This window comes from Netta rufina, assembly GCF_964035555.1.
Source record: "Netta rufina genome assembly, chromosome: 1".
NCBI classification, from domain to species: Eukaryota; Metazoa; Chordata; class Aves; order Anseriformes; family Anatidae; genus Netta; species Netta rufina.
The window spans coordinates 193,864,651-193,889,963 of NC_140123.1; the positions used below are offsets into that span (position 1 = coordinate 193,864,651).

Below are 25,313 nucleotides of genomic sequence, written 5' to 3' on the forward strand. Positions count from 1 at the left end.
AGGGGGTGCCCCCCACCCCCCTGTGTGATGGTTTAGGGGTGTGATGGGGCATGGAGGTCCCGGAGCGTGCCCAGAGCAGGGCTGTGAGGCTGCTGCAGGGGCTGGAGCACAAGTCCTGTGAGGAGAGGCTGAGGGAGCTGGGGGTGTTTAGGCTGGAGAAAAGGAGGCTCAGGGCAGACCTTACTGATCTCTGCAAAGGAAGGTGTCAGGAGCCGGGGGTCGGCCTCATCTTGCATATAACTAGTGACAGGACCAGAGGGAATGGTCTCGAGTTGTGCCAGGGGAGGTTCAGGCTGGCAACGAGGAGCCATTTCTGCTCAGAAAGAGCAGTCAGGCACTGGGACGGGTTGCCCAGGGAGGTGGTGGAGTCACCGTCCCTGGGGGTGTTCAAGGAGAGGTTGGACGTGGTGCTTGGGGACACGCTTCAGTGGCTGACATTAGCGGCAGGCGGTGGTTGAACCAGATGATTTTGGAAGGCTTCTCCATCCCTACCGTCCCCCTGCCTCCCCACACCACCAATATTTAGGGGGTTCCCCCCTTATATCCCCCAACCCCTCCCGCACCCTCCCCGCCGACCCGGAAGCGTTCCCGGGCGGGCGCCTCCATGCGCCGGCTGCCGGCAGGCGGCGAGGCCCGTCCCGCAGCGCCCAGCCCCGCTCGCAGCCCCTGGGTGCCGCCGTGCTGGGGCAGCAATGCTGCAGGCGGCCCCGGCCGGGCACCTCACGGCGCTCAGCAGGCCGCTGACGGCCGGTAGGTAGCGGCGGCTGGCTCCTGCCCGCCGGCCGTGTGCGCGGAGGGGGGTTAGGGAGCGCTCCGGGGGGGCTGCGTGAGGGAGGCGGGCAGCCAAGGGGGCTGGCGGGGAGGGAACGGCCGGGTGCTGGCCCCGGGGCAGTGCCTGAGCAGCGAGTGCCGGCTGCTGAGGGGCAGCGGCCTGCGGACAGGCAGGGTTTGTCGTCCTGGAGGCGCTGGGTGCGGGTCTGCTGCCCCAGCAGGGCGGGACGGGATTTAAGTGCGGCTCAAAGTGTGCTCCCCGACCCCAAAGGCACTCTGAGTGCGGTAAGGGCTCAGGGAGGAACCACCCGAGGCACCTGCGTTCAGCTTCCTCTAATCTTCAACATCATCTGTTCTTTTCAGAGCAAACTAGGTTATCTGCTGATCCTATATCCTATAGTATTGTGCAACATTACACTATAAATGAAAATCCATACATATACTATATAAAATAAAATACCTACGTTCACTTCTTAATGTTAAAACCAAAGCAACTTCACCTTCTGTGGCTTACTTTTCTGTTTTTTGCTTGTAGCATCGGTGCTCTGTCAAGTGGAACCTGTGGGAAGATGGTTTGAGGCGTTTATCAAGAGGAGAAACATAAATGTTTCTGCCTCTTTCCAGGAGCTAGAAGATGAGAAGGAACTTTCTGAAGAGTCAGGGGATGAAGAATTGCAGCTTGAAGAATTTCCTATGTTAAAAACCCTTGATCCAAAGGACTGGAAGGTATTCTGTTGATACAGACAGCGTTAATTGTATTTTCAATGGAAATCTGGCCAAGTTACCAGCCATTCCCAGCTGATGATGAGCTCCTTTCTCATCCTATCCAAACCACTGTGTGTCGATTAGCACTATACCTATTTTTGTGTTTTCCACACATAATTACTTGATACGGGCAAACTCAAGAGCACATCAGGAGCACTCAGAAGGATCTTAACCTGTATTCTGGAGTTACATTAGTGCCTTGCTATTAAGACAGCAATTCAGTTTTCCATTAGTTGAGCTTTTTAGGATTTGATGCTTAAATCCAACATGGACTGAGGTACTGGAATTTACTGTAACAGCTTTTAAAATAATTGGTCCTATGTTTTTTTTCTAATGTTTATTGAGAGGTAATAGAATTCTGCCTCTTGCTTTTAAGAAATGGGGACAAAAAGTGTTTTTCTACATGTGTTGTGGCATTTTAGGTAATGTACATCAGTGTTTATTAGGGCTTTTTTCTTTTTTTCCTCAGAATCAAGACCATTATGCAGTTCTTGGGTTGGGAAATATACGATACAGGGCTACTCAAAAACAAATCAAAGCAGCTCGTAAGTACCTTTCCCTAATAACACTACCTTTCTTTTAGATGTATAGGACTGTTTTCCACATTTAAATGCAAACATATCTCAAACAAGCTTTTTACTATTTTTACAGGCCTAAAAATGCCAGCTTTTTGACTTGTGTTGTTTACCAGCCTTTAAACTCAAATCACAGTTCTGAAATCCACTGGCCTAGAGCTAGTGAACTCAAAAATTTCACTAAGTTCATATCTCAGCTTTCTCATCGTGAGGTTTTTGTTAAAACAAACAAAAAGACCCACAGGCCATAACTGTGTTTTTCTGCATTTTATGGTACTTGCGTAGCAAGAAACATCATGTCAGGCTTCACAACTTTCATTTATATGAAGCAATGTGACTTAGAGTTGACTTTGCAAGAAGATTTAAGTTGAAGATTCATAAATAGGCTTTATAAAATAAGCTAATGGTTTTGTGAGCTGATAATTGAGAACAGTTACATAAAGAAACTGCACTTGTATGAGTAGAATCGCTGTTACTAGATAAACCACAGATAAAGATTAAGTTACTTGCAAATGGTTAGAAGAATGGTTCCTTTGGAGTCGCTTGCCTGAGTTAGGACACTGGACCAGCCTGTCACCCTCTAGCAGTCATGGCAAATTACTGTGTGTGGTTACTGAGCAAAAGATAAAAATGTTTTTTGCTTATAGCTTGGTTGTATTACCTTGTGTTTGGAGCTGGCTAAGATGGCACACTAAGCAAATTACTGAGTTGCACAGGAAATTGTGTTGTCTCTGGTATGTGATCATATGCTGGAATACTTAGCAGTGCCACTGCGGATCCTGCGTTAATAACCCAGAGAGCAGCAGCTATTCTGTCTATTAGTGGCCTCCCTAATCTTGTTGAGCAAGATCTGGGGCATCTATGTCTCTTTCTGTCTTTCTTTCTCTCTGCAATTTAAGAGTGCTGAGTCAACTCTGATAGCAGTTTCAGTAGATACTCACTAGGTGTTAGTTGTCTCTTAGGATTTACGGCTTACGTAGAGAGAGAATTTGACCACAAAGTCTTGTGTGCATGCTTAGTTGTATCCATGGGTATGTGCAGTAGTCTTTACAGGCCGTAGTTTACTTGCAAAATTTCATCTTGGACTGTATTCAGAAGGAAATGAATACAGTTTGTATTTTATCTGGACGACTTTGATTAGAAATCACTAAATTTATGTTTTTTTCTTTATTTTCTAGCTTGATTGCATATGGAATTGTGCAGTCTTGCACAGTTACAGTCCTGAAAACACATTGTGCTTTTTGAAGCTAACTGTGCGTCTGTAGTCACTGAAGTACTTTGCTATGCATAATGTTAGACTAAGTCCTGGAAAATCAGTGCTGCTTCAGCTGATAAAAGTGAAAGTTTCTGAGTTGAGATTGTCTGGTGTCCTAGCAAAGACAAAATAGTTTTAATTCTGGCAAGAGTGTTAAATCAAAGAAAGTTCACTTACTCATATCTATTTTCTTACTGATGGTTTAAAAAATAAAAAAGTACCTAAGCAGAGGGCTGACAACTGGAATTACCGTATTATTTTTAGCAAACTACACAGTGTTAGTGATGAAGTTTTTCTAAATGTTATGCTTCTGTTTGATAGATAAATCTATGGTTTTGAAACATCATCCAGACAAGCGAAAAGCTGCAGGGGAGCAAATTGGAGAAGGTGATAATGATTATTTTACGTGCATAACTAAAGGTAAGTAATTGACTTCTTTTATTATATGCTGTCTCAATCTGCTTGATAACCTGAAACGTATTTGTAGTGCTTTATTAGGTTTGTCATTGTCACTACTTTTAAAGAACTGTGCAAAGCCAAAGAAGTTCTCTTCCATTTTTGCAAACTGCTTCAATAAACAGAGATCCCATAAATGTTCCACTCTCTTTGGGTGCAAGCAGTATGGCATCGCAGTTCATTGCCATTTGTCTGCCATACCACTTGGTGATAAAGCAAAATACTTTATGTTCACAAAATGCAAACTCTTGTAGCAGTGAATGCAAGGATGAACCACTAGAGGTTGCCACATACATGCAATAAACTGATATGCTGTAAAATAATTCCTTTAAGACACCAACAGCAATTGGAAAATCTGAATACTAATGCACTTGCTCTGCCAGTAGAGCATCTGTTGATTTGATCCAGGATATCAGTTTTCTCAGCTGCTCACTTTTGCCCACAGATGGCCTAGTGAACTCGATTAAATAACATATCGTTCTTGATTCTAGTGACCTAGAACACTGCTGCTGCGTAATTGCAGACACTTGAGGGGGGTATTGTAGGTGTAACCATGCTTATACATCTAAAAACAGGTATTTTTAAGCAGATTTTTTGAATCAATAAGGTCTGTGGAGGTAGGAGGAAAAATCTCGAAATTTGCGTTCTAAACTTTCTAATTCTGAGTGACTTCTTTTGGTGCTAGTTAAAATGTTAGAAAATCTTATGTTAGACAAGCCAATGATGTTTTCAGCCTTCCTTAGAGTTGTACTAAAACTTTTCAAAAATAAGTGCAGCAGTTGATTGAAGTCAGACTTTTTTGAGATCATATCCACAGAGACCAAAGGAACTTTAATTTCTATTTCAATTTGAAACAGGAAAAAAAAATCCTAACATGTTAAAATTAGTGGGGAAACCTGTTTCCCACCTGTTCTAATTATTTACCAACCTTTATTAGAAAGCTAGCTTCAAAAGGAAATTAAGTTCTTCCTGCAACTTAGAATTGCAGGGAAATAAAGTTCTGCTGCTGCCTAGTTATCTCAATGAAGACTTTTTTCCGCAGTTTCAGTCCTGTTGGAAACTGGCAGATGTTTATAATAGCACTTGTAGCTGAATTCAGGAGTGTGCTGTGTGATCTACATGCAAGGAGGAAAATATGTTGCGCAATAACAGCTTACAGTCTTAAGTGTAAGAACAAACAAAAAGGAAAGCATGAAGTGGCATGGAAGATGAGTAATGCTTCCAAGCAGTGCCTTGGAGGAAGGAAATGCAAAGGGGAATCTGGAGCAGGAGAGAGTGTTAACAGAATGGAGAGAAGAAACTTGGAAAGGCGGGAGTGGATAGGTGGGATTCAGAGCTGGATATGGCAAAGGAAGGAGTGGGAGATGCAGTGCTGGAGGAACGGAGTGTGTGGGAGTGGAATTGGAGATCAGTATAGAAGTGGTGTCTCTGAAAGTGGAGGAGGAGCCTGCAGATATGCACAGAATTTCTTGTGTTAGGGAAATGGTAGGAGTACTATTGAAGCTCCTAGCTTGCAACGTAGAGGATAACTGGGGTCATGTAGAATATTGGCAGAGGGAATTGAAGGAAGTCCCTTACCCAGAGGGGAAGAGAAGATTGGCACGCAGCAGCTTATTATTGGTTTTTTTACTTTTGTTCCTTTCTCTACTAATGTGCAGTGAGATCAGTTTACAGAACCACAAAGCTCCAAGGTCTCCACCTTACCACCTTCTAGGTGCGACCTTCACAGTGCAGTTCTCTGTCCAGGGAGGCAGTCCATAAATGACTGCAACAAGAATTTGATTTCTTTGAATTCTTATTCTTACTGAAAAATAGTAAGTAATGTAGATCTGACAAAGTCAGTAATTTCACGCTTCCTTGAGGGGAAAAAAAAAAGTTTACTGAAGCTACAGAGTGTGATTTCCAGGTTATAAGATTTCGGTAATATGATGTTCACCATCTACAGGACTGTACAAGGAGAAGTAGGACAGTGTGTGTGCTCTGGCTGAGAGCTATGTGGTGTTTTATGCTCTTTCAAAGTCTCAGTACAACTTCTTCATGAGCTGCAAAAATTATTATGAATGGACCCTGTTCATGCCAGTCCTGCCTTCATATTAACTCAGGGACTGTTTTTACTCCATGCCTGTCCTAGTAGACTGTTCTGTCAATTTATCTGCAAGGATTTGGTGCAAGATAAAAGCGTGAAGGTGTCAGGCCCCAGCTACCAGTGACTGAACTGAGTTCACTGCTATAGTTTTATTTTAAATATAATATGATTTGTTACATTCTAATAGCAAAATGTGTTGTTTTTCATAGACGTTTTCTTCCTAATTTGTTGAACAGGAATTGCCAGCAATGCTAGTTGAGATTTGATCAAAAGAATAAAATACAAAGCTGTACAGAAGTGATAAATCAAACGCAGATCTGAGAGCACCTCTTCAAACATTCAGAGCCTTTTCTGTTAACATTCCCACTTTGCAGGGAAGACTCATTTTAATCTCATGTTTGATGTCTGGTAACTTTTTACAGCTTATGAAATACTGTCTGACCCTGTGAAACGACGAGCATTTAACAGCATAGATCCTACTTTTGATAACTCTGTTCCTTCCAAAAGTGAAGCAAAAGAAAACTTCTTTGAAGTCTTTTCACCAGTTTTTGATAGAAATGCAAGGTAAGCCATGTCAGACTGCCTTTGCCATGCTGGAGAATCAGCATTTACAAGCCAGTTTTGTGTGTAACATGTGGGACTTTTAAGGGCTGTTGGGAAATGCATTAATTGATGGAAGTTTAATGCAATTAAAATAGAACATTCTCAATTTATTTTTAAAATAATCTGAACTGTCACACTGGAGGCAGTGAGTTTGACCCATGAGGTTTAAAAAATCTCTGCTCCATAGTACATATTGTGCTTTTTATACAACACATGGTTTCATCTTAAAATTATTTACTATACCCAGCGTGTGTATGTTACTAACTAAAAATTCCTTTTCTAGGATTTTCTTATGAGGGTGAGACATTAACAGATGACAGTAGTTATGTTCACAATTAGGTGGGGCATCCACAACTTCTCTGCCCAGAGACTTAACCATCCCTGGCAGTGTTCAAGGCCAGGCTGGATGGGGCTTTAGGCATCCTGGGCTGGTGGGAGGTGTCCCTGCCCATGGCAGTAGGGTTGGAACTGGGTGGTCCTTAAGGTCCCTTCCAACCTGAGCCATTCTGTGGTTAAAATACAAGGTATATGTAACTGTCAGTATTTGGTGGTTCTCTCTTGTATGGTGTGTGACTTTTTTGTACTTGATTCATGCTTGTCAATTAACTTGGTATTAAGGCTGTCGCATATAAGTCTACATTCAGCTTATTTCACTTTTTACCTATATGAAAAAGTGTTTTATTGCGTGTCGCACTTTCCAACACATTCTGAACAATCCATTGCATATTTTAAGTAGATTTTTTAAAGTCTCGTAGTATGTATTCCAGAGATTCAGACCTGGTTCTGTGGTTGTCAGGTGGGTTGTTCCCACCTCTGCTTGGAAAGGGATGTCATGTCATGAAGTATGAAATTCTAGAGCCTCTGGAATAATTCCCTCTTTGTAGGAAAGAAATGGAATGGAGGCAAAGCATGCGTTGTTCTCTCGTTCTCTGTTAGAATATGGGGGAAACTTAATATAGCCTACCACAGAGCACATTTTGTTCACTTTTTATAAGTGCCACTACCAACAGAGTGTGCGTGGAGAAATGAGGCCCTGTTAACAGTGTTTACAGATATCTTGTGTTATGTATGCACAAGATACTTTTATGCACACCAAACTTGGGTAGGAGGATTTTGCTTTTCTAGAGGAGCTCCTCCAGAAAGACACAAATGGGAGGATATTTAGAGCAAATGATCCCTTTTCTTCCTCTTTCCTGGTGCCCTTTTGTTTTGTTGGGAGGGAAACTGATTTAGTATTTGGATTCTGTACTTAACACCTGCTGTTTTATGAAGTAAGATTTCATATATATTATTTCTTGAATATATCGATTTATTTTTCAGGTGGTCGAATAAGAAAAACGTTCCTAAACTTGGGGACATGAACTCTTCGTTTGAAGAGGTAGATGCATTCTATTCATTTTGGTAAGTTAGATGATGACCTCAGTCACTATTCACAGTGTGCAAGGTGTGCGGTGTGAAGGGTTTGCAGACCCTTTACTAGGTAGATTGTTGGCTGTGGTCTGTTCTGACTGCGTAATGTCACGGAATTGCCTCACGGCTGTTAAGTCCCTTCCACAAGCTGTGCTGGATTTCTTCTAGGAAATACATCCACACTGTAAATTCACAGTTAAAGCTAGAGTTTTGGGCAGTGCTTGGCCAGAATAGCTGGGAACTGAGAACTGAGCTGCCCCACAGGCTAGGAGTGGAGTTCATTTCACTTAACTTGTGTTTTCAGGGGAGGTGTCTACTATATTTAAGCTCCCCTAGTTAAGGGAGGTCTAGTCCAATAAACTCCGGAGTTTAGAATGGAGTTTGTCTCCATTATTTCTCGCATCCACTAAATATGGCTGTGTATATAAAGATTAAATGAATTTCTAAACTTTGCAGGCTGCATTGTATTGCCACTGCCTATAAGGGGAGATTAGACAACTAGACTGTAAAGCTGGTGGTCCTACAGAGATGTGAATTATTAGTTTCAGTGATATTAACACAGTAGAATCATTGTAGGTGCAGGTATATGTAAATTGTATTATAAATTGTAAATAACAGTGTAATTGCCTAGAAAAATATTTAAGGTAGATTATTTGTAATAGTTTTGCTGTTTTATTTTTTCATTCATTCTTGTTACTTTTATATTTAATTTAGGTATAATTTTGATTCATGGAGAGAATTTTCCTATTTAGATGAAGAAGAAAAAGAAAAAGCTGAATGGTATGTAAATAAAAAGAAATTTGATGTGAGACTGAAAGACTAGTGTCAAGTTGCTAAATCTTGCTATATCAGACTGTAAGGCAGAGGAAGAAGGCAGGTGGCTAACCAAGAGATGGAATTCCACTCTCCCAATTTGTTGTTAGTTACAGACTTGTACTGGACTGTGGGCTTCTGGCCTTTTTTCCCCCCTCTTAACTGTGTAATTGAAGTAGTTCAAGAGGCATTTCTAAGGTGCTTTGAAATTGTAAAAACAATATACGTTATAAAGCGTCTCCTGTGTGTTCACTTACGTTCAGGCTTGTAATTCCAGCAAGCCTCAGATGCAGGTTGAACCTAGACCCAGAACAGAGCAGATGAGTAAACAACTATCATTTCCTTCTCCGACTCTGTATTAAGCTATGCTGAGACAAGTGATGCTATCTGGAATATAGAAGGAGTAGTTCTGATGGCTTGATAATAAAAATTGCATATTTCTTGATGTAGTGATAATAGCTGAATTACTTGGACCACGCTGCTGTTGGAAAATACATTCTGTTTTTTTTCTGTGTAAACACAGAACATTTAAATTAAAATAAAGCACAGTATCATTTACGCTAACCTGTCTTTCACAGGATGCAGCCTTTCACTCACTCATCCTGGTATCACCATAGCTTGCATTATATAAACCTCTTCCAAGCTCTAATAGAGACCAATTTTGCAGTAAGGTTGAGTGGTTAGCCAGCTTTGTGTCTAAGAATTGTGCCATCTTTAGGCTCTAGCTAGGCATATGTTTCTCTTACGCCTTTTTCTGCTCTTAAATATTTGAGCCTCTCCGGACCCAGTATTCTCTTCTCTTATGAAAGTTCTGTGAAGGCACTGTAATCAATTCCTTATGAGTTGTATTTTTGATAAATTAGAGATTAATTTCTAGGCTTCTAATTGGAAGGCTCTAGAATTATTTGCATACCCCTTTTGTACTTGCTCCTGTCCTCCTTAAGCATGTTTAGACAAATAGTACAAAGCATGCTGTACTTAGGAAAGCTATTTGTCCGCTTCCTGCTCTTCTGTTCAGATGGCCATAGTTCTTGTCATCCCTTCTTGCCAAAGGTTATGGTGTTCTGTTCTGACCCTTCAGTCTGTTACTGAGTCCCCTCCTCTGCTATGGGAATTGTTTCCTTTGTTTTGAAGCACACTGTTCTGCAGTTGGTTGTGTGGATGAGGATACAGATGCCACTAAAACTTTGCCTTTTTATTGACAGCACTAACAAGTATTTCCAGATTTCGTTATCTAAGTTTGATCTATTTAACATGAGCTGTATTGTGGCATGATTTTACCAGAGTCACCGTACTTCATGGAAAGTGTTAATTCCATGCACATACATTCACTTGATGTGACCTATTTGCTGTGAAATCGTGATAATTGGCATTAATTATACTGATGCCCTTTAATTAAACTATATACCAGCATTTCAGTTGTTTTGCTTGAGCTTAACAATACATCAGCAAATGGATTGCATTTTGGAAACAGAGTCCATGATGTGGGCCTGTAATGACAGATGAGATGCTTGTTTTGTCAGGTGTTTTGAAGATTTGTTTGATTGTTTAAATGCTTAGCATTTTGGACATAAGCTTGGGGCTTGGAACTTCACTTTTTGAAGTTTATTTTTGAAGTATTCAGGGAAGACATCTGTATGGGGAAACTCTTTTTAAGTGTTTGTTGCTGAATTCCTAAGTTACTGATGCTGTAGGGTATTAATGCTGAACTAACTACGCTCTCCCTTTTTAGTCGAGATGAAAGGAGATGGATTGAAAAGCAGAACAGGGCTGCCAGAGCACTGAGGAAAAAAGAGGAAATGAACAGAATTAGGACACTTGTCGGTGAGCATACAAACTGTTCTTGTAAAAAGATTTGTTAACTAACAGGGGAAGACACTTGTTTTTCTTTTGTACGTGATGTGTCCTTTCCTGTGCCAGACAACGCATACAGCTGTGATCCCAGGATAAAGAAATTTAAGGAGGAAGAAAAGGCAAAGAAAGAAGCAGAGAAAAAAGCAAAGGTAGAAGCAAAACGAAAAGAACAAGAGGCAAAAGAAAAGGTAAGTTAACTACTTGGTTTATTTGGGCTGGAAATTTCTGGTTCACTCACACCTGATCCACTGCCTCAGCTTCTAGATGTGTCTGAAAACTACTGTTAGAAGTTATGTTGGGGTTTATAGATGTGTTGTCTTTGATCCGTGTGTAACAGGCAGTGCAAGGCTAACAGCCTTTTGAGAATTGTGAAAATAAAGAGCACAGATCTGAGTCAAAAACTTTGAAAACTGAGTTTTTTGTTGCATAAACTTTCTGTGGTTGAAAGGCCGTCACTAGCTCCTGTGGCCTACTTCCCTCCTTCATAAAATGGATACAGCTGCTTGTTGTGTGGGTATGGTCTCTGAATGTTTGATTGGTCTGAGACATTTTGAGGTACTATTACATACCTGATTAATATCAAACAGTTTGGAAAATATGTTTCTGGAAACAGTATAAGTAGTGAAAGGTCTGGGAACTGTAGGGTGCTAAAAAGTATCTTCAAAGACAACACCAGAGCACTGTATGGTATCAAGGTAACAGTGGTGCAAGAGAAATGCTGGACAACTGCATTTTTCTAAGCTTGTACCCCCCCAAGGGGTAGGCACAGGAGATTTCATAATCGTTTATAATCTTCACTGTAGAGGAGGCCAGGATTTACAGACTAGGTCCTCATAGTGAATATCTGAAGTGATGCCAACTGGCATGAGTCACCCCTTCCCTCAAAGTTCTTGTGAAAATGAACATTGGTGTATTGCTATACTTCAAAAACTGGAAACAGCATATCTTAATACTGAATGACTCAATGACTTTATAACAACGTGTCTTTGGACTTTTTGTGTGTTTTTTTTTTTCTTTTGACTGCAGCAAAGACAAGCAGAATTAGAAGCAGCACGGTTAGCAAAAGAAAAAGAGGAAGAAGAAGTTAGGCAACAAGCATTAGTAGCAAAAAAGGAAAAAGAGATACAGAAAAAGGCAATCAAGAAAGAAAGGCAAAAACTGAGAACAACGTGCAAGGTATTTAAATGTTACTATAGTGAAATACAGGTTACATCAGTGAAATTGTTATGCTTCCTTAGATCAGACCTTATCTCATGCTTACTTTTATGGTCAGAGATGGGTATGGAAAGTGGGTTTGCTAAATGCTAAAACTACCTGACCAAATAGGCCCCAGCACAGCAGTGGCTAAAGAATGCTGTCTGTTAAGCTTTTGTCTGAAGGACAGTAAAGTTCAGGAACTTTGTAGAACATGTATTTCTGCTTCCAGAACTGGAATTACTTTTCTGATAATGAGGCAGATTGTGTTAAAATGATGGAGGAGGTGGAAAAGCTTTGTGATCGTCTTGAGCTAGCAAGGTAAGTTTTCTTGCTCCTGATTCCTTCGCGTTTTGATACCCATCTTTCTACTAGCTCTGCATTGTAACTTAATAATTTATTTTTAGTCTGCAATGCTTGAATGAAGCACTTACATCCACAACAAGGGAAGGAGGAAAGGCGGCTGTAGTAAAACAGGTAATTATGCTGAGTGTCAAATCAAATTAACAATAATTTGTTTGTGACATTTTATATGACTGAATCCAAGTAAGATAGAACATAGCTGCTGTGGACTCTGAGTTTTAGGGTCTCTGGGCAGATTTGGTTTCCACTACATTACACATAGTGCGGTTAATGGCTGGTGAAATAACCAGTGCCAGCTGAGAGAAGTTTATGCATTTTTAATTAGTAAAAGACTCAAATCCCACTGTTTGTATGGTACACAGAAACAGCAGAGGAATTTAGTTTTGCCCAACAATGGGTATCATCTTACCCTGTTCTGTTACAAATGTGAAAAAAACCCTGCCTCTACTCTGCCTGACCTGGGGCTGGATCCACAAAAGGACCTACATGCTGCAGGCTATAGGCGCTGGAAGGGCCAGTGGGTTGGATGCCAAAGTAGACATTTGTGACCAAGATTCACGAAACTCCACAAGGATGTGCCTAAATATGCCAGCAGGGAAAAGCCTTTTGGACTAAAAAGGCTGAATACGTCTTGCATAGAGAGTGAGATGCTTTCTTTCATCCACTTTGGAGTCAGATGTGTGAGTGTTATTTCCTGATGGAGAAGATGATCTGTACCCATCCCAGGGGCAGGTTTACTCATCAGGCAACTGAAGGCTTAAGATTCAAATGCTTCTGTTCCACAAGTGACTGAATCCAATCTCCCAGTTTCCAGCAGAGTGTTCCAAACACAGGACGTTAATCTCTCTGTTCAAGCTGTTCTACTTTTGCATTAATAAAAACTCTCTTTTGAGATAATTTCCCTTTTGCCAGGAAGATTTTATTTTAAGATAGGGAGAAACCTACTTTGGGCATCCATCCTTCCAGCAGGTTGTAAGAGCATAGCTTTCTGATGTCACCAAGACTGGATTTGGCATACTCAGAAGTAGATACGTGAATATGTCACACTACAATCTCAAGAAGCGATTACAGTTCACAACGACTTATGGTAGATAACTTCTGCTGAATTGCTTGCTAACAAACTACACATAGCCATCTAAGCCTGAGTAAGCACTTAACTGCAACAACCCAAATTTTAGCTATTAATGCTAGTTTAGCTAACCTGTTAAAGCTTTCACTTGAGCTATAACCACAGTAACAGAGAATTTCTGCCCTAACCAGGTTTAGGTAGCAGTTATGCTAGAAGGTTTCAGAATTACGGTACTCAACAGGGATGTTGGGCTGCCCCCAGTCACTAGTTTAAGCTCTTAATCCTTTTGTGGATCTGCCCCTTGGTGTCAGATGTTGGCCTGGACATTCCAGTAATATGCAGAAGTCTTGCCTTAATCCTGGGAGCATTTGTATAATTTCCTAGTGAATTTATGACAGATTATCCACTACAGTGGAAATCTGGGATGGCCAAATCTACACAGAGGATGGAGGGAGATGATACTGGAGCAGATGAGCTCCATTTCCTTACGTGTAACATGAAGAACAGAAACTAAGCAAAATTCAAGGCTCAAAGCAATTGCAGAGAGTGGGGTTTTTGTCATCACGTGGTTCTTTTTCCCTAAATAAAAATGCTCATTTACAACCCTTCAGATAGAAGAAATAAATGAACAAATAAGGCGAGAGAAAGAAGAGGCAGAGGCTCGTATGCGCCAGGCGACGAAGAGTTCAGAGAAGTCAACCACTGGTGGTGGAGGGGGGAGCAAAAACTGGCCAGAAGATGATCTACAGTTGTTAATTAAAGCTGTGAACCTCTTCCCAGCAGGGACTAATTCAAGGTACTTGTTGGTGTTGGTGTTAAAAGCCCTATTAGCAATTTTTAATTAAATAACAAGTGTAATACAGCTTATTTTCAGACCATCTTAAGTATGATGTCAGTATAAGGACTCCTTAAATTTCCTTCTTTTCCTTGACTGGACAGCAGTCAAGAGTCCTCATCAAGAACCTGGGCCTAGATACCTGATCCTCTAGGCTGATCAGGTGCAGTGCTTCCCCTCTGTTTTGCAAGAACACACTAAGAATAATTCAGGGGCTAGGTGTGACCCCGTTCTCTCCTGCTGAATCCCCTTTATCTGGTGTTTAGGCACTTTTGAGGGGCAGTGGAAAAACAGGGCTAGTAACAGCTCAGCCTGTTCAAACTTGCTCAGGGGTTGGTATAAATGTGTTCAGCTGTGTACAGTAGCCTGGTTCTATTTGGATGAAGATCAGCTTTACATAATGTGCTGTTTTTTCCCCTTTCTATCCTTGCTTCAGGTGGGAAGTTATTGCCAATTACATGAACTTGCACTCTACTACTGGAATAAAACGAACAGCAAAAGATGTCATCAATAAAGCAAAGAGCCTCCAGAAGCTTGGTATCTTTCTTAGCTTATTTTTGTGTTAAGACAGTCTGCATGCTTCTCTACAGCTCAATTTTCTTTGAGCAGCATTGTTTCTGTTGTGAGAAAATGCCCTATATATCCCAAAAAGAAACGTACTGGTGGAAAATTGGGAGGAGCATTTCTGTGACTCAGTATTTCCAGCCCCATAGCTATCGCATAAGTCCCTACCTCATGAGTGAATCTCAGAAATTCTTTTAACTTCATGCACATGCAGAATTCTAGGCCCTGTTCATTACCTAGGCTCCTTTATACCTGGAGCGGGTGGAACTGTTCTCTGAAGGCATCTGGAATAAAGAGAATTGATGAGTCTATAGAGACGCTTTAAAAAGACAAAGGAGATTCAGCACCAGTCAGACAGCTAAATTAACGTGGCTTACCTCCTCGCACAGTAAACGTAGGCTAGAGAGCTGGGATACTGAGAAAAGACTCTGGAGGCTGTTCTCAAGGAAAATCAAAACACACCGCTATAGAAAAAAGTTTTGAAGTTGTTTCTCCATACGAAACCACATACCTGTATGAGGAGGATCCAGACTCTCCCCTGCATTCCTGCCTGCCTGACACACTGGTAGCCTGAGTAACGCAGATCTGTGCCACAGCCCTTCTGTGGGAGTAATCCCTCCTGATCTCACTGAAGCAGCAGATTCAGGCTTAAGTTTGTGTGGAGGATGTAGTCACTTGAGCAGTATAAAGCAACTTAGGAGTTGGAAAACCAGGCACTTTGAGCAAAATACATTGGACCCTGAGAGATTTTTATCTACCAACCTCTTTACCATTTTTTTTATTGTGTTTATTAACTTAAAATCTGCCAATGTTTTTATTACTACATCTGGCTTTAATTTTGTTGCAGTAACTATTCCGTTCAATGTCTGTTCTTAATAGACCCTCATCAAAAAGATGATATCAACAAGAAAGCGTTTGACAAATTTAAAAAGGAACACGGTGTGGTGCCTCAGATGGACAGTGCTGCGCCCTCGGAACGATTTGAAGGTAAAAGTGAAAAGGAAGCTCTTGCACTTGTCTCTGCTGTGCACCTTAGTAAGAAAGTAATCTAGAACTCTAAGCCTTGCCTACAAACTACTAGCAAGTAAACAGGTGATGCAAGCTCAGTTACTGGATTTATTTGATGGTTTCTGGTACATTTAGTGCAAACCAAGGCAGTCAGTGACAATTTGGAGTGCTTCCTGGGGAGCCAACAGGTTTAAGTCAGATGCTGAGATCATTTGTTCCTCAGAAGGTGCTATGTTTTTAGGCAAGGGCAGGCCTGAGGGGCTGCACTTGAGATATAGGATCATCCTACAGCTAAGTGTTGGTCTCCTGTTAAACCCCAGACACCCCCATGAAACTTTCCAGAGCCTTGCAGCAGGCTGGTTCCTTACTGAAATACTACAGGAAGAACAACATCACTGGTTTCACAGGACAGCAATGATTATCTAACACCTATTATCTAACACCTGGCTGACAACAAGTTGTTACCTTCCTGTCTTCCCTGCTGTATTTAAATATCCCAGGTGCCACTTTGGCCAGTCTGTTTCAGTGTTGTTGATTTTTTTTCTAGGCTTTAGTAATGGATATCCCTTAAATCAAATCGGTGGTATCACAGAGCTGCAAGGACTTAAAATCAATTATAATTTCACAGTATTTTCTTACGCTTACCTCAAGGAGTCATTACTAAACGTATTTTTACTGTCACTTTTGATTTTGAAAACAGGATCATCTTTAGATTCATCCCCTTGGACTACAGAAGAACAAAAGCTTTTAGAACAAGCACTGAAGACTTATCCAGTAAATACTGCTGAAAGATGGGAGAAAATAGCAGCAGCTGTCCCAGGCCGCTCAAAAAAGGACTGCATGAAGCGATATAAGGTAAGGCTTTTTTACCTCCTTCTAGGATTGTAATTAGCTCAGGTTTTGTTCGAGTCCATTGCTTTTACTTTTGCCATCCCTCCCCCAAGACAGTATTCTGACAAGCACAAATTAATAGAAGATGGCACTTTATGGAGAATTTTGTTGTTGTTAACCCAGAAAAGCAGTAGGGATTAGGTTTTCTTCAGTGTAAGTACTAAAACTGGAAGCTGGGAGGAAGTCTGTCCCTTGAAATTTGTCTTAAAATTTGACAGCACCTTCTTGGAGATGGTGTGAAGTCCTATCCCTGGCCCCCTTTATGTTCCCTTTTGTACTACTGTGGAAGTAGATGAGCACTGATCTTCGACACCATGTTGGTATTACTTTGTTTCTAGGAGAATTTTTTTTTTATGATATTAAGCTGTCTGGATTCCTCACAGTGTTGAGAGCTAGTACACTAGTTCATCAGGCTGATTACAAATGCTCAAAACCATGGCATTCCTAAGGTATGCATTTTAAATAATTTTTTTTTTTCCCTCCATCTCCAGGAACTCGTTGAAATGGTCAAGGCAAAGAAAGCTGCTCAAGAACAAGTGATGAATGCTACTAAAGTCAAGAAATGACTTTTACTGACAATCTTTGTTTTATAATAAAAATGCAAATACTATACACGTTTTCATTCTCTCCTTAATTGTACAGATACACAGGACTATGGTTGGTGTTTGAGTTTTAATCTCAAATGCATTTTTTTGAAGTCAAAAGCAGTGTGTTTTTTTTTCTCTTAAAGCTCAAACATACTGGAAGTTCTTGTTCACTACTCATGACGTCAACGCATGCCACTGCAGATTTTGTTATACTCTGGAAGTTGTTCAATTGGACCTGGAATTTAAAGAAAGTTGACTATGACACATGCTAGACTGAAAAGAAAGAGGGTGGAGGAGTTACAGGAGGTGAGCTTAGACAACATACCCACAGCAGCAACTGCAGGATGCTTATCATAGATGTACTTCTTGCAAACTTCTCTAATAGTCTGGGCATCAATAGCCTGAAAGGGTTAGAGACAGACATATTTTGTTACTAAACCTGTCTTAAAATAAGTATTAAGTCAGTGATCTTCATTTCTTCTGCATAATCCAGAGGAACAGGTGACAGAACAGTTAGAAGGTTTCTCCCTTGGAGATGGTCTAAACTCTACTGTTTCTTCCTATAACAATTACATTAAATTACTACAGTAAGGGCCTAATCAAAGAATTCCACCAGGAGTGCCACTTACTTCAATCCTTGCTTCAAGTTCTGGAATTGGGATTCTGCGCTTATAACAGAGCATTTGTCTTCCGATGTCTTCACAGATTGGGGTGGAGCCTAAAACGGGAAAACTCACTTCAGTTATCTGCACAGAGTAGCAGGAAGTAAGAATAAAAAATTATCTGGGTCTCACCATCAAGTTGTAGCAGCATATTTGTCTTTAGAAGATTTTTTGCTCGAGCTACTTCATTTTCTGTAACACTTGTGCAAAGTCTCATCCTGAAAAACAGTTTAAATCCAAAAGCATTAAATAATGCTAACCTGTAGCATTATTTACATAAAGAGGTACACATGGTTGTGTACCTCTTTACCACAAGCACTGAGTACATCTACCCACACACATTTTTTCCACAGCCAGAGCTGGTAAGAGTTCTTGGTATGAAAACAAGCCCTAGGACTCCTAGAAGCAGCTTAAGGATAGTGTTTTTCTGGAAGCATACCAATATTCAGTCTAAAAGCAAGTTTTTCCTCTTAGAAGAGCTGCATTTGATTTTATTAATGTTTTGAGCCACGTGCAGTCCATGCTTGCTGTTGGTAAGATACTGGGAGCCAAGCAATTAGAGGTAATTAGCCCAGAAGGCAAGCCGTTACTGCCTGGCTCTTGGGAAGAGATGGGAACTGTATAAATAACATCACACCTCAGAGAGAAGACTCTGCTAGGAGGACAGAGGGATGCAGTAGGTCGCTTAACACATTATAGCACAAGAATGGTTCACATCTTCCCTGGTGCTGAACTGCAGCAAACAGACAGCTAAAATGATATTTTTACCTAAGAGTTGTTTACAGAGGTCTCAGAATAATGGTACATGAGAAGTGCTCTGTGTGATTAAAGAAACTCCTCAGGTCCAAGTTTTAACTGCAGCCGCTTCAAGTCAATGGCCTTAAATAACACGTCTGTTTCTAATCACATCTGCTGTTCAAGTCTTAGAAGTGCACCTATGGACATGATTTCATTCATCTAAGGCCTTAAATCTAATTTGAAAATATCTCTAGTCACAGGTTTCAAGATTCCATATAACAGCTCCTTTACTTGACATAATTTCATTTTCCCAGGTACTCACTAGAGCTCTGTATAACACCACCACCTGGTGTGCCACGTGGGCCAGTAACTGTAGAACGGTTAACTAGTAATGGTATTTAAAGCTAATTGCACTCTCATTATGCTCATTCATTATTCTGAATAATTACTTTCAGTTGTCAAACATGCAGTTCCTGGGTACTGCATGCTGACTTAATCGCATTCTAACGGGTTTACCACATTTTTATAACTCCTGACACTTGTGAGACAAAAAGAAAATCACTGCCTATTTACCTTATAAGAGCAATGTGAGCTGTAGTTAGCAGTAGTAGCACTTATTCTAGGGCAAAAAACAAGCCTAAACCCTAAACTATTCATTAAGCCTAAACCCTAAACTATTCATTCTAAGTAAGGGTGCCAGAAACTGGCAGCTGGGACCGTGCGTCCCAAGTGCCAAAGTTTAAAACTAGATGGATTTATTTTTCCCAGGCAAGCCTAAGCAGAGAAATAGTCTCTTTAAGTAATCAATATTTTTAAAAGTTTATTTGTCCACAGAAAATAGTCTTTTTAGAGAAACCATTGTTTGCTTACCATTCTCTCTGAACAAAGTGCACCATGTCCTGGATAGTTGATGGCTCACAGACCATGTAGAGGCCCCACAGCCCCGTATCAGTGTAGCAGGTGTTGAAGGACTGGAAACTATGACACAAGTTCCCGTGGCAGGCAATCTGAGCAGGCTTACTGGATAAGTTCTGCTGAAGCAAGAGAAAACATATTTCATTCATTTTCTGAAAGCTTGCTAGTCTCCCGTTTTCATTTCAATGTGACAGAACATGCAGTGGTATCACAGGCTCCAGCAGAAGCTATGCAGTCAAGCATCAGTTCTTCATCTCAACAATTTCTTCCCTTGCACGTAGTCCAAACAGCTTCCAAATAACAGCCCAGGTCATAAAGCCACAAAGTTTCAGGAAAGGGAAGGTTACTGATACCCCCATGTTCCGATGTCACATCAACGCCCTCAGATATGACTGAGGGGGTCAGTATTGGCAGCACCCCACGCAGACAACCTCGTGAACAGCAGGAAGGAGCTTGCAGGTTCACTCACCACGCCTCCTCCGAAGGAGCGGTCCCAGTTACCTATCAGGGTGTTTGCTACCATGAGGGGGATCGTGTCCGGCTCAGCCCAGCCAGCTGCTTCCACGGCTATCGCCAGGTGCGCCAAGGGCATCTTGTCGTCTCTTATACGGATCTGTGGGAGCACACAAAAGTGGCTGTAGGGCGACCTGCACACGGTAACGTACACGGCAGCTAAATGTCAGGAGACAGACACTTCCAGCCCAACGCCACAAACATAAAGAGAAATTGATGACAAACAGTAGCAAGGAAAGTTGAGGGGTTTTCAAAATCTGAATACTGCTGGGAATGGAACACAGATGCCTTGGCTCTCTGCCATACCCTTTAAATCAGTGATTCCCAGTAAAAGAAAATGCTCTCACAGTGCAGGGCAAGCACTAAAAGGAAAGCAGCAGCAGGGGTAAGGGAGGTATTCCCTCAGAAACTGGTGAGACAGAGAAAGTGGTGGCAGTGAGGCTTGCCCAAGAAAAGTTGGAAATTCCTGCTTGGAAAGCAGCTACTCCAGTTGCCCTCAGTGTGGGCAAGAAGCCTTGTAATCTGCTAAGTGTGCAGCTGAGAAGCTCTCCTCAGCAGGCAGTGTGCTCGCAGGGGATAAAGGGCTAGCTCAAAAAGCCGTTGAGCTGCTTACCTCGCTGCCCGTGAAGCTGCAAGGTGGCAGGGGTGGCAGCCCTCCTTCCGGAGCAGACGGCAAGTTACCGAAGTGGCATTTGGCAAGGTCAAGTAGCTCATCGTGACAGACCCCTGAACAAAGACGTTTCACACACTTTGTCATGTTACTCTGTGAACAGTTCACTTAGCTTGCTATGCAGTTTAAAGGCTCAACAAACCAGCAACTTCTGGGTCCCCCCCTTTAACGCCACGCTTTCAGATTTCTCCCAGCACTCCATTATGCAGAGTAAGATCACGATCATACTCCAAATCAAGCTGTTTGCTCTCAATTTCAAGCTTCAAAATTATTTCTCCCTCTCTCTGCTTTTCTTGCTTCTCCCCTTTCCATACTGAATTCCTTCTAGGCCCTTCTTTGCATGCCCAGATGGAACAATGACCTTACCCACTTCAAGTTATTGTTTTAAGGATGTTTCTGAAACTTTACTGAGGGAAAAGGGAACAGAAGTTCAAAGGCTATGAAGGCACAAACTAAACATGCAGGGCTAACAATGAACATCCAGGACGTACTGAACAATGGGCAATTCAGCATGTTGCTCCCTGAAAGTTAAAGGTCTGTGGTTTTAAGTACAGTTTCACATGACCATGGGTGAATATCTCATACTGACCTCCAGCAGCAGCCAGGACTATTCTGGGTCCTTTGTAATGTGTTGTTATGTACTCCACCAAGTCATTGCGGTTTATGGATCTGGAAACAGTCAAGGAAACATCACTGCCATGTCAGTAAAGTTTTTTTACAAGAAGAAATAGAAATACAGAATAATATAGTATCAGAATAATTATAAGTTCTGCCAGCGCACAGATGCAAAAAGCTAAAATAAGGACAGCTTCCTGAACAGGAAAATGGACCTTTATACATTTTTCCTTTCAAAGCTGTTATAGCTTCCTGATAAAGAACAGGAATTACAACTCTGCTCCCTGTTGATCTCACTCAGGTGAGTGATAAGATCCACTAATGATCCCATGCCAATTTTAAACCAGTACGCTTAGTAATCTCCTGGTCTGACTCAGTATAAACAAGGGCTGAAAGAGCAGTGTGAATGCAGTTTTATTTATGGTAAATCCTAACACCTGACTGATGGGAAAAAGAAGCGCTTGCAATTTTGTGTCAGTGCATTTTTAATAAACAGGAGAAAATAATGTCAAATAATGAAGATGTGCAGTAAATACATGAACTTCATCTTAACGCCTGCATAAAGTAGAACTAAAGCAATATGGAAATTCTTAGTTACATCCAGCACAACTTCACCTACCTTTCAGAGTAAAAATTACAACTGAAGTTGTTCCCCACATTTTCAGAGGGACCTTTTAAATATAGAGAAGTTGCCAACAATTAAAGACAACCACAAACTTGCACATACTTGATGTTTTCCGTGGGTCCTAAAATCGTCCTTCCTAGGGCTGTGTTCTGATAGGCTGTAGCATGAAGGTAATCAAAGACAACTTCCTGTAAATTGGTTTCAACCTCTTGCATCTCTCGAAGTATAACTCCTCGCTCACGCTCAATCTCCGCTTCTCCCAGGGTGCTGTTTTGAATTATGTCAGCAAGAATTTCCACAGCTAATTGAAAATAAAGATAGGAATAGAAATTATTTTCAGATTACCAGAAAAATCTGGTTATAAAAGTAAAACTCACCCCAAAGCTCAAGTGACCCAAAATGTACTAGTAAGATTTGCAGCTTGGAATTTTAAAAACTTCTGATTTTATTTTTATTTTTTTAAGGATGCCAAAATGCTACAACTTTACTTTAAAAGACACTTGCTCTGCAGGAAGGGAGAAGTCCAAAAGGCATTTCTGGGTAAGGGAAAAAAATCTAGCTGACAAAAATGTTTCAAGTATCAACTTCACTGTTAGCACAATCCTTTCAAAATCTGCATCCTCACATTCCTATGAAGCTGAAGAAAGCACTTATTGTCCAGGAAAGATGCGACTGTTAGGCTGCAAAAGCATCACTCATATGCGTTGTCAGGAGGTGGATAAGCATTTTTGGTCTTTGCCACTTCTCTAACGAACGAAAGCAGTTACCTCTTGGTAAATCTTTTGAAAAAGCCTTTGCATAATACACTGTTTGTTCCCTGGATGTATAGGCATTCAGATGAGCTCCCATGTTCTCAATTTCCAGTTCAAGGTCTAACTGAGATCTCTTTTTTGTTCCCTGAAACAAAACAATAAAAAAGTCAGACTAAATCCTTGAATTCACCTATTCATCATTACTACTGCTTGTCTGCAAAAGTCAAAGACAAAAGGAAGAAAGTCTTCTGAAATGGAAACTGGCATGCTGATCTCTCCATGTTGAAAGTCAAATATAAATCCTACTATGCTCCCAAATGAAAATGAAAAGCTGGCAAAAGGTAGACTGTGTGTCTTAAGAATACCACAAGTTAAAAGCAAGTTAAAAATAGAGGTGTGTTACTAATGTATAGTTGTGTACCATCTGCAAGGGACTAGGAATTTCGCTTCATTTTCTATCTGAAACCAAGTCTGAGTTGGTTTCCCCTCTCTCCTCGTTTTGTAAACTGTATTTAGACAATTCTGACAAAGTTCCATCACTGATCTCTAGCGATAACTAGCTTAGAAATTCATCATAAATTTGTAAGCCAATACTCATACTTACCTTGAAAGCCATATGCTCAAGAAAGTGAGCAGTTCCATTGTTCTTCTCATTTTCATACCTGCTTCCAGCATCAATCCAAAGTCCAACCTCATTAGGGAAAAAAAGAAATCATTTTATCAGCCAATCATGCAGCTTTGCTGTTTTTCCTGTACAAAACAAACTTAGATTTTCAAGACTTACTTTTAAATGACTTTTTCCTTAGGTTAAACCAGGTTTTCAAGGAAAAAAAAATGATCTTCACAAAAAAATTGAATCACAAATCACTTAAGAAAACCTTCATTTCCCATCTTATAACTTAACAATAATTGCAAATAAACATTGATAGAATCCAACTTAGCTCCACAAGGAAACAAACATACATAAAATTATGAAAAAACATTCCCTTTACAAGTTACCTACTGTGCATGTTGAAAGTCCAGAGTCTTCAGAAGCTACTTGCAAGCCATTTTCCAGAGGACTCACCCTAGTCTCAGGAACATTTAAGACTACTTCTGTTGCTGCCTTGGAAACTCTGAACCTGCCTGTTCCCACATGTACAGACTGTAAGAAAAAACCATCAGTCATGTATACACTGTAAGTTATATCCTAGTATGCACTTCCAGAAATGCATTCCTGAACTTAAATGTAAGTTCAGAAATCTATTTTAAAGCATGCATTTTCAAAAATAATTTTTACACAGAGTTATTTGCCAATACTTCATTTGGGAATACGTTAACTGACTTCAGGGAAAAAAAAAATGAAAACAATGAAAATGGAGTAGACTGCATCTCCTTCCCTACAACCAACTGTCCTGGCAGAAAACCTGTAGGAACTCGAATATGTCCTTTAGCATCTGAAATCTTTTTGGGTACCTGTTTTCTAATGTGAATCCAATGCAAGGAATTATGTCAAAGACTGCAAACTGGGGTTGTTGTGTCTGGGCAAGAGGAGGCTCAGGGCAGACCTCACTGCTCTCTACAACTACCTGAAAGGAAGGTGTGGGGAGCTGGGGGTCGGCCTCTTCTCACAGGGAACTGGTGACAGGACCAGAGGGAATGGCCTCGAGTTGTGCCAGGGGAGGTTCAGGCTGGCAATGAGGAGCCATTTCTGCTCAGAAAGAGCAGTCAGGCACTGGGACGGGTTGCCCAGGGAGGTGGTGGAGTCACCGTCCCTGGGGGTGTTCCAGGAGAGGTTGGACGTGGTGCCTGGGGACACGGGTTAGTGGTGGCACTGGTGGCAGGGGGTGGTTGGGCCAGGTGATCTCGGGGGCCTTCTCCAACCTTAATGGTTCTGTGATTCAAAACAGGGGCAGCTATGGAGTCAGACCCGTTTGCTCAGGGGAGGGTGGCTTCTGGGGTTGTTTATTTATTTATTTATTGGAGTCTGCAGCAAGCCCTGAGGCTCGGCACCCCTCAGCCCGGCGCTGCCCGGTCCCCATGAGGGGGCAGCCGCCCCCCTCCCGTCTCCCCTCAGCCGGGTGGGGACTACAGCTCCCGCCATGCTCAGCGGCAGCCACACGTCCAGCCCCCCCCCGCTAGGACTACAACTCCCAGCGTGCACCGCGCCGCCTCCAACACGACCACCACCCCCCTGCCGCCCCCATCGCGGCCTCCCGAGCGGCAGCGCGGGGAGCTAGCGAGGCGCTGGGGCCCTCCGCGGATCCCCCCCGTCCCCGCCCCGCCGCCTACCCGGTTCCCCGGGCCGGGCGATGGCAAAAGGCGAGGACGCCAGGGCAGGAAGAGGCGCCGTGCCGCTAAGCGAGCTGTAGGCGCCGCCATTTTGTGGGGCGGCCGGGCGCTTCCGGCGGGAGCTGCGCAGGCTCCCCTCAGCGCTCCCCTCAGGCAGCGCCGGTGTTCTCGGAGCTGTCACTGACCATGTGTCCACCCTATCGCTGTCCCTTGCCTTGTCCTCAATAAATTAAGAGATGAAAACAATTAAAAGCTGTCTCCTCGTCTCTGTCTGCCCTTTTCCTAGCCCGCGCGGGGGTCCCGGCGGCTGAGGGGGGCAGCCTTGGGGAGTGGGCGAGTTGGTGCTCTCCTCAGGAGTGCTGCTCGCACTGCGATTCGTGTTTTCAGTGGGAAGTGCCAACAAACAGCCTTCAAACTAATAACTCCAGAGCTGGTTAATTGTAAACTGCTACA

At 42.0% G+C, this 25,313-nt stretch overlaps 2 protein-coding genes across 3 annotated transcripts; one reads left to right on the forward strand and one right to left on the reverse strand.

Annotated features, from left to right (window-relative positions):
- Positions 1-588: 588 nt before the first annotated feature.
- DNAJC2 (DnaJ heat shock protein family (Hsp40) member C2) lies at positions 589-17,122 on the forward strand. The gene is made up of 17 exons (XM_084284893.1): positions 589-750; positions 1,307-1,497; positions 2,006-2,081; positions 3,688-3,786; positions 6,331-6,472; positions 7,832-7,912; positions 8,636-8,701; positions 10,467-10,558; positions 10,655-10,776; positions 11,615-11,764; positions 12,015-12,103; positions 12,190-12,259; positions 13,826-14,010; positions 14,486-14,586; positions 15,493-15,600; positions 16,322-16,476; positions 17,004-17,122. Exons 1-17 carry the CDS (start codon positions 693-695, stop codon positions 17,076-17,078), a joined length of 1,860 nt encoding a protein of 619 aa, XP_084141019.1. The 5' UTR covers positions 589-692; the 3' UTR covers positions 17,079-17,122.
- Positions 17,123-17,170: 48 nt separating this feature from the next.
- On the reverse strand, positions 17,171-24,970 carry PMPCB (peptidase, mitochondrial processing subunit beta). 2 transcript variants are annotated; one of them, XM_084284905.1, is made up of 13 exons: positions 24,861-24,970; positions 23,593-23,733; positions 23,194-23,280; positions 22,605-22,734; positions 21,940-22,138; positions 21,187-21,266; positions 20,541-20,653; positions 19,884-20,027; positions 19,370-19,530; positions 17,894-17,979; positions 17,729-17,817; positions 17,425-17,500; positions 17,171-17,334 (listed from the first exon to the last, which is right to left on the reverse strand). In XM_084284905.1, exons 1-13 carry the CDS (start codon positions 24,948-24,950, stop codon positions 17,282-17,284), a joined length of 1,449 nt encoding a protein of 482 aa, XP_084141031.1. In that variant the 5' UTR covers positions 24,951-24,970; the 3' UTR covers positions 17,171-17,281. The 2 variants fall into 2 exon arrangements, with proteins under 2 accessions (XP_084141031.1, XP_084141030.1); XM_084284904.1 differs by having other exon boundaries at positions 19,370-19,533.
- Between the last annotated feature and the right edge of the window lie 343 nt (positions 24,971-25,313).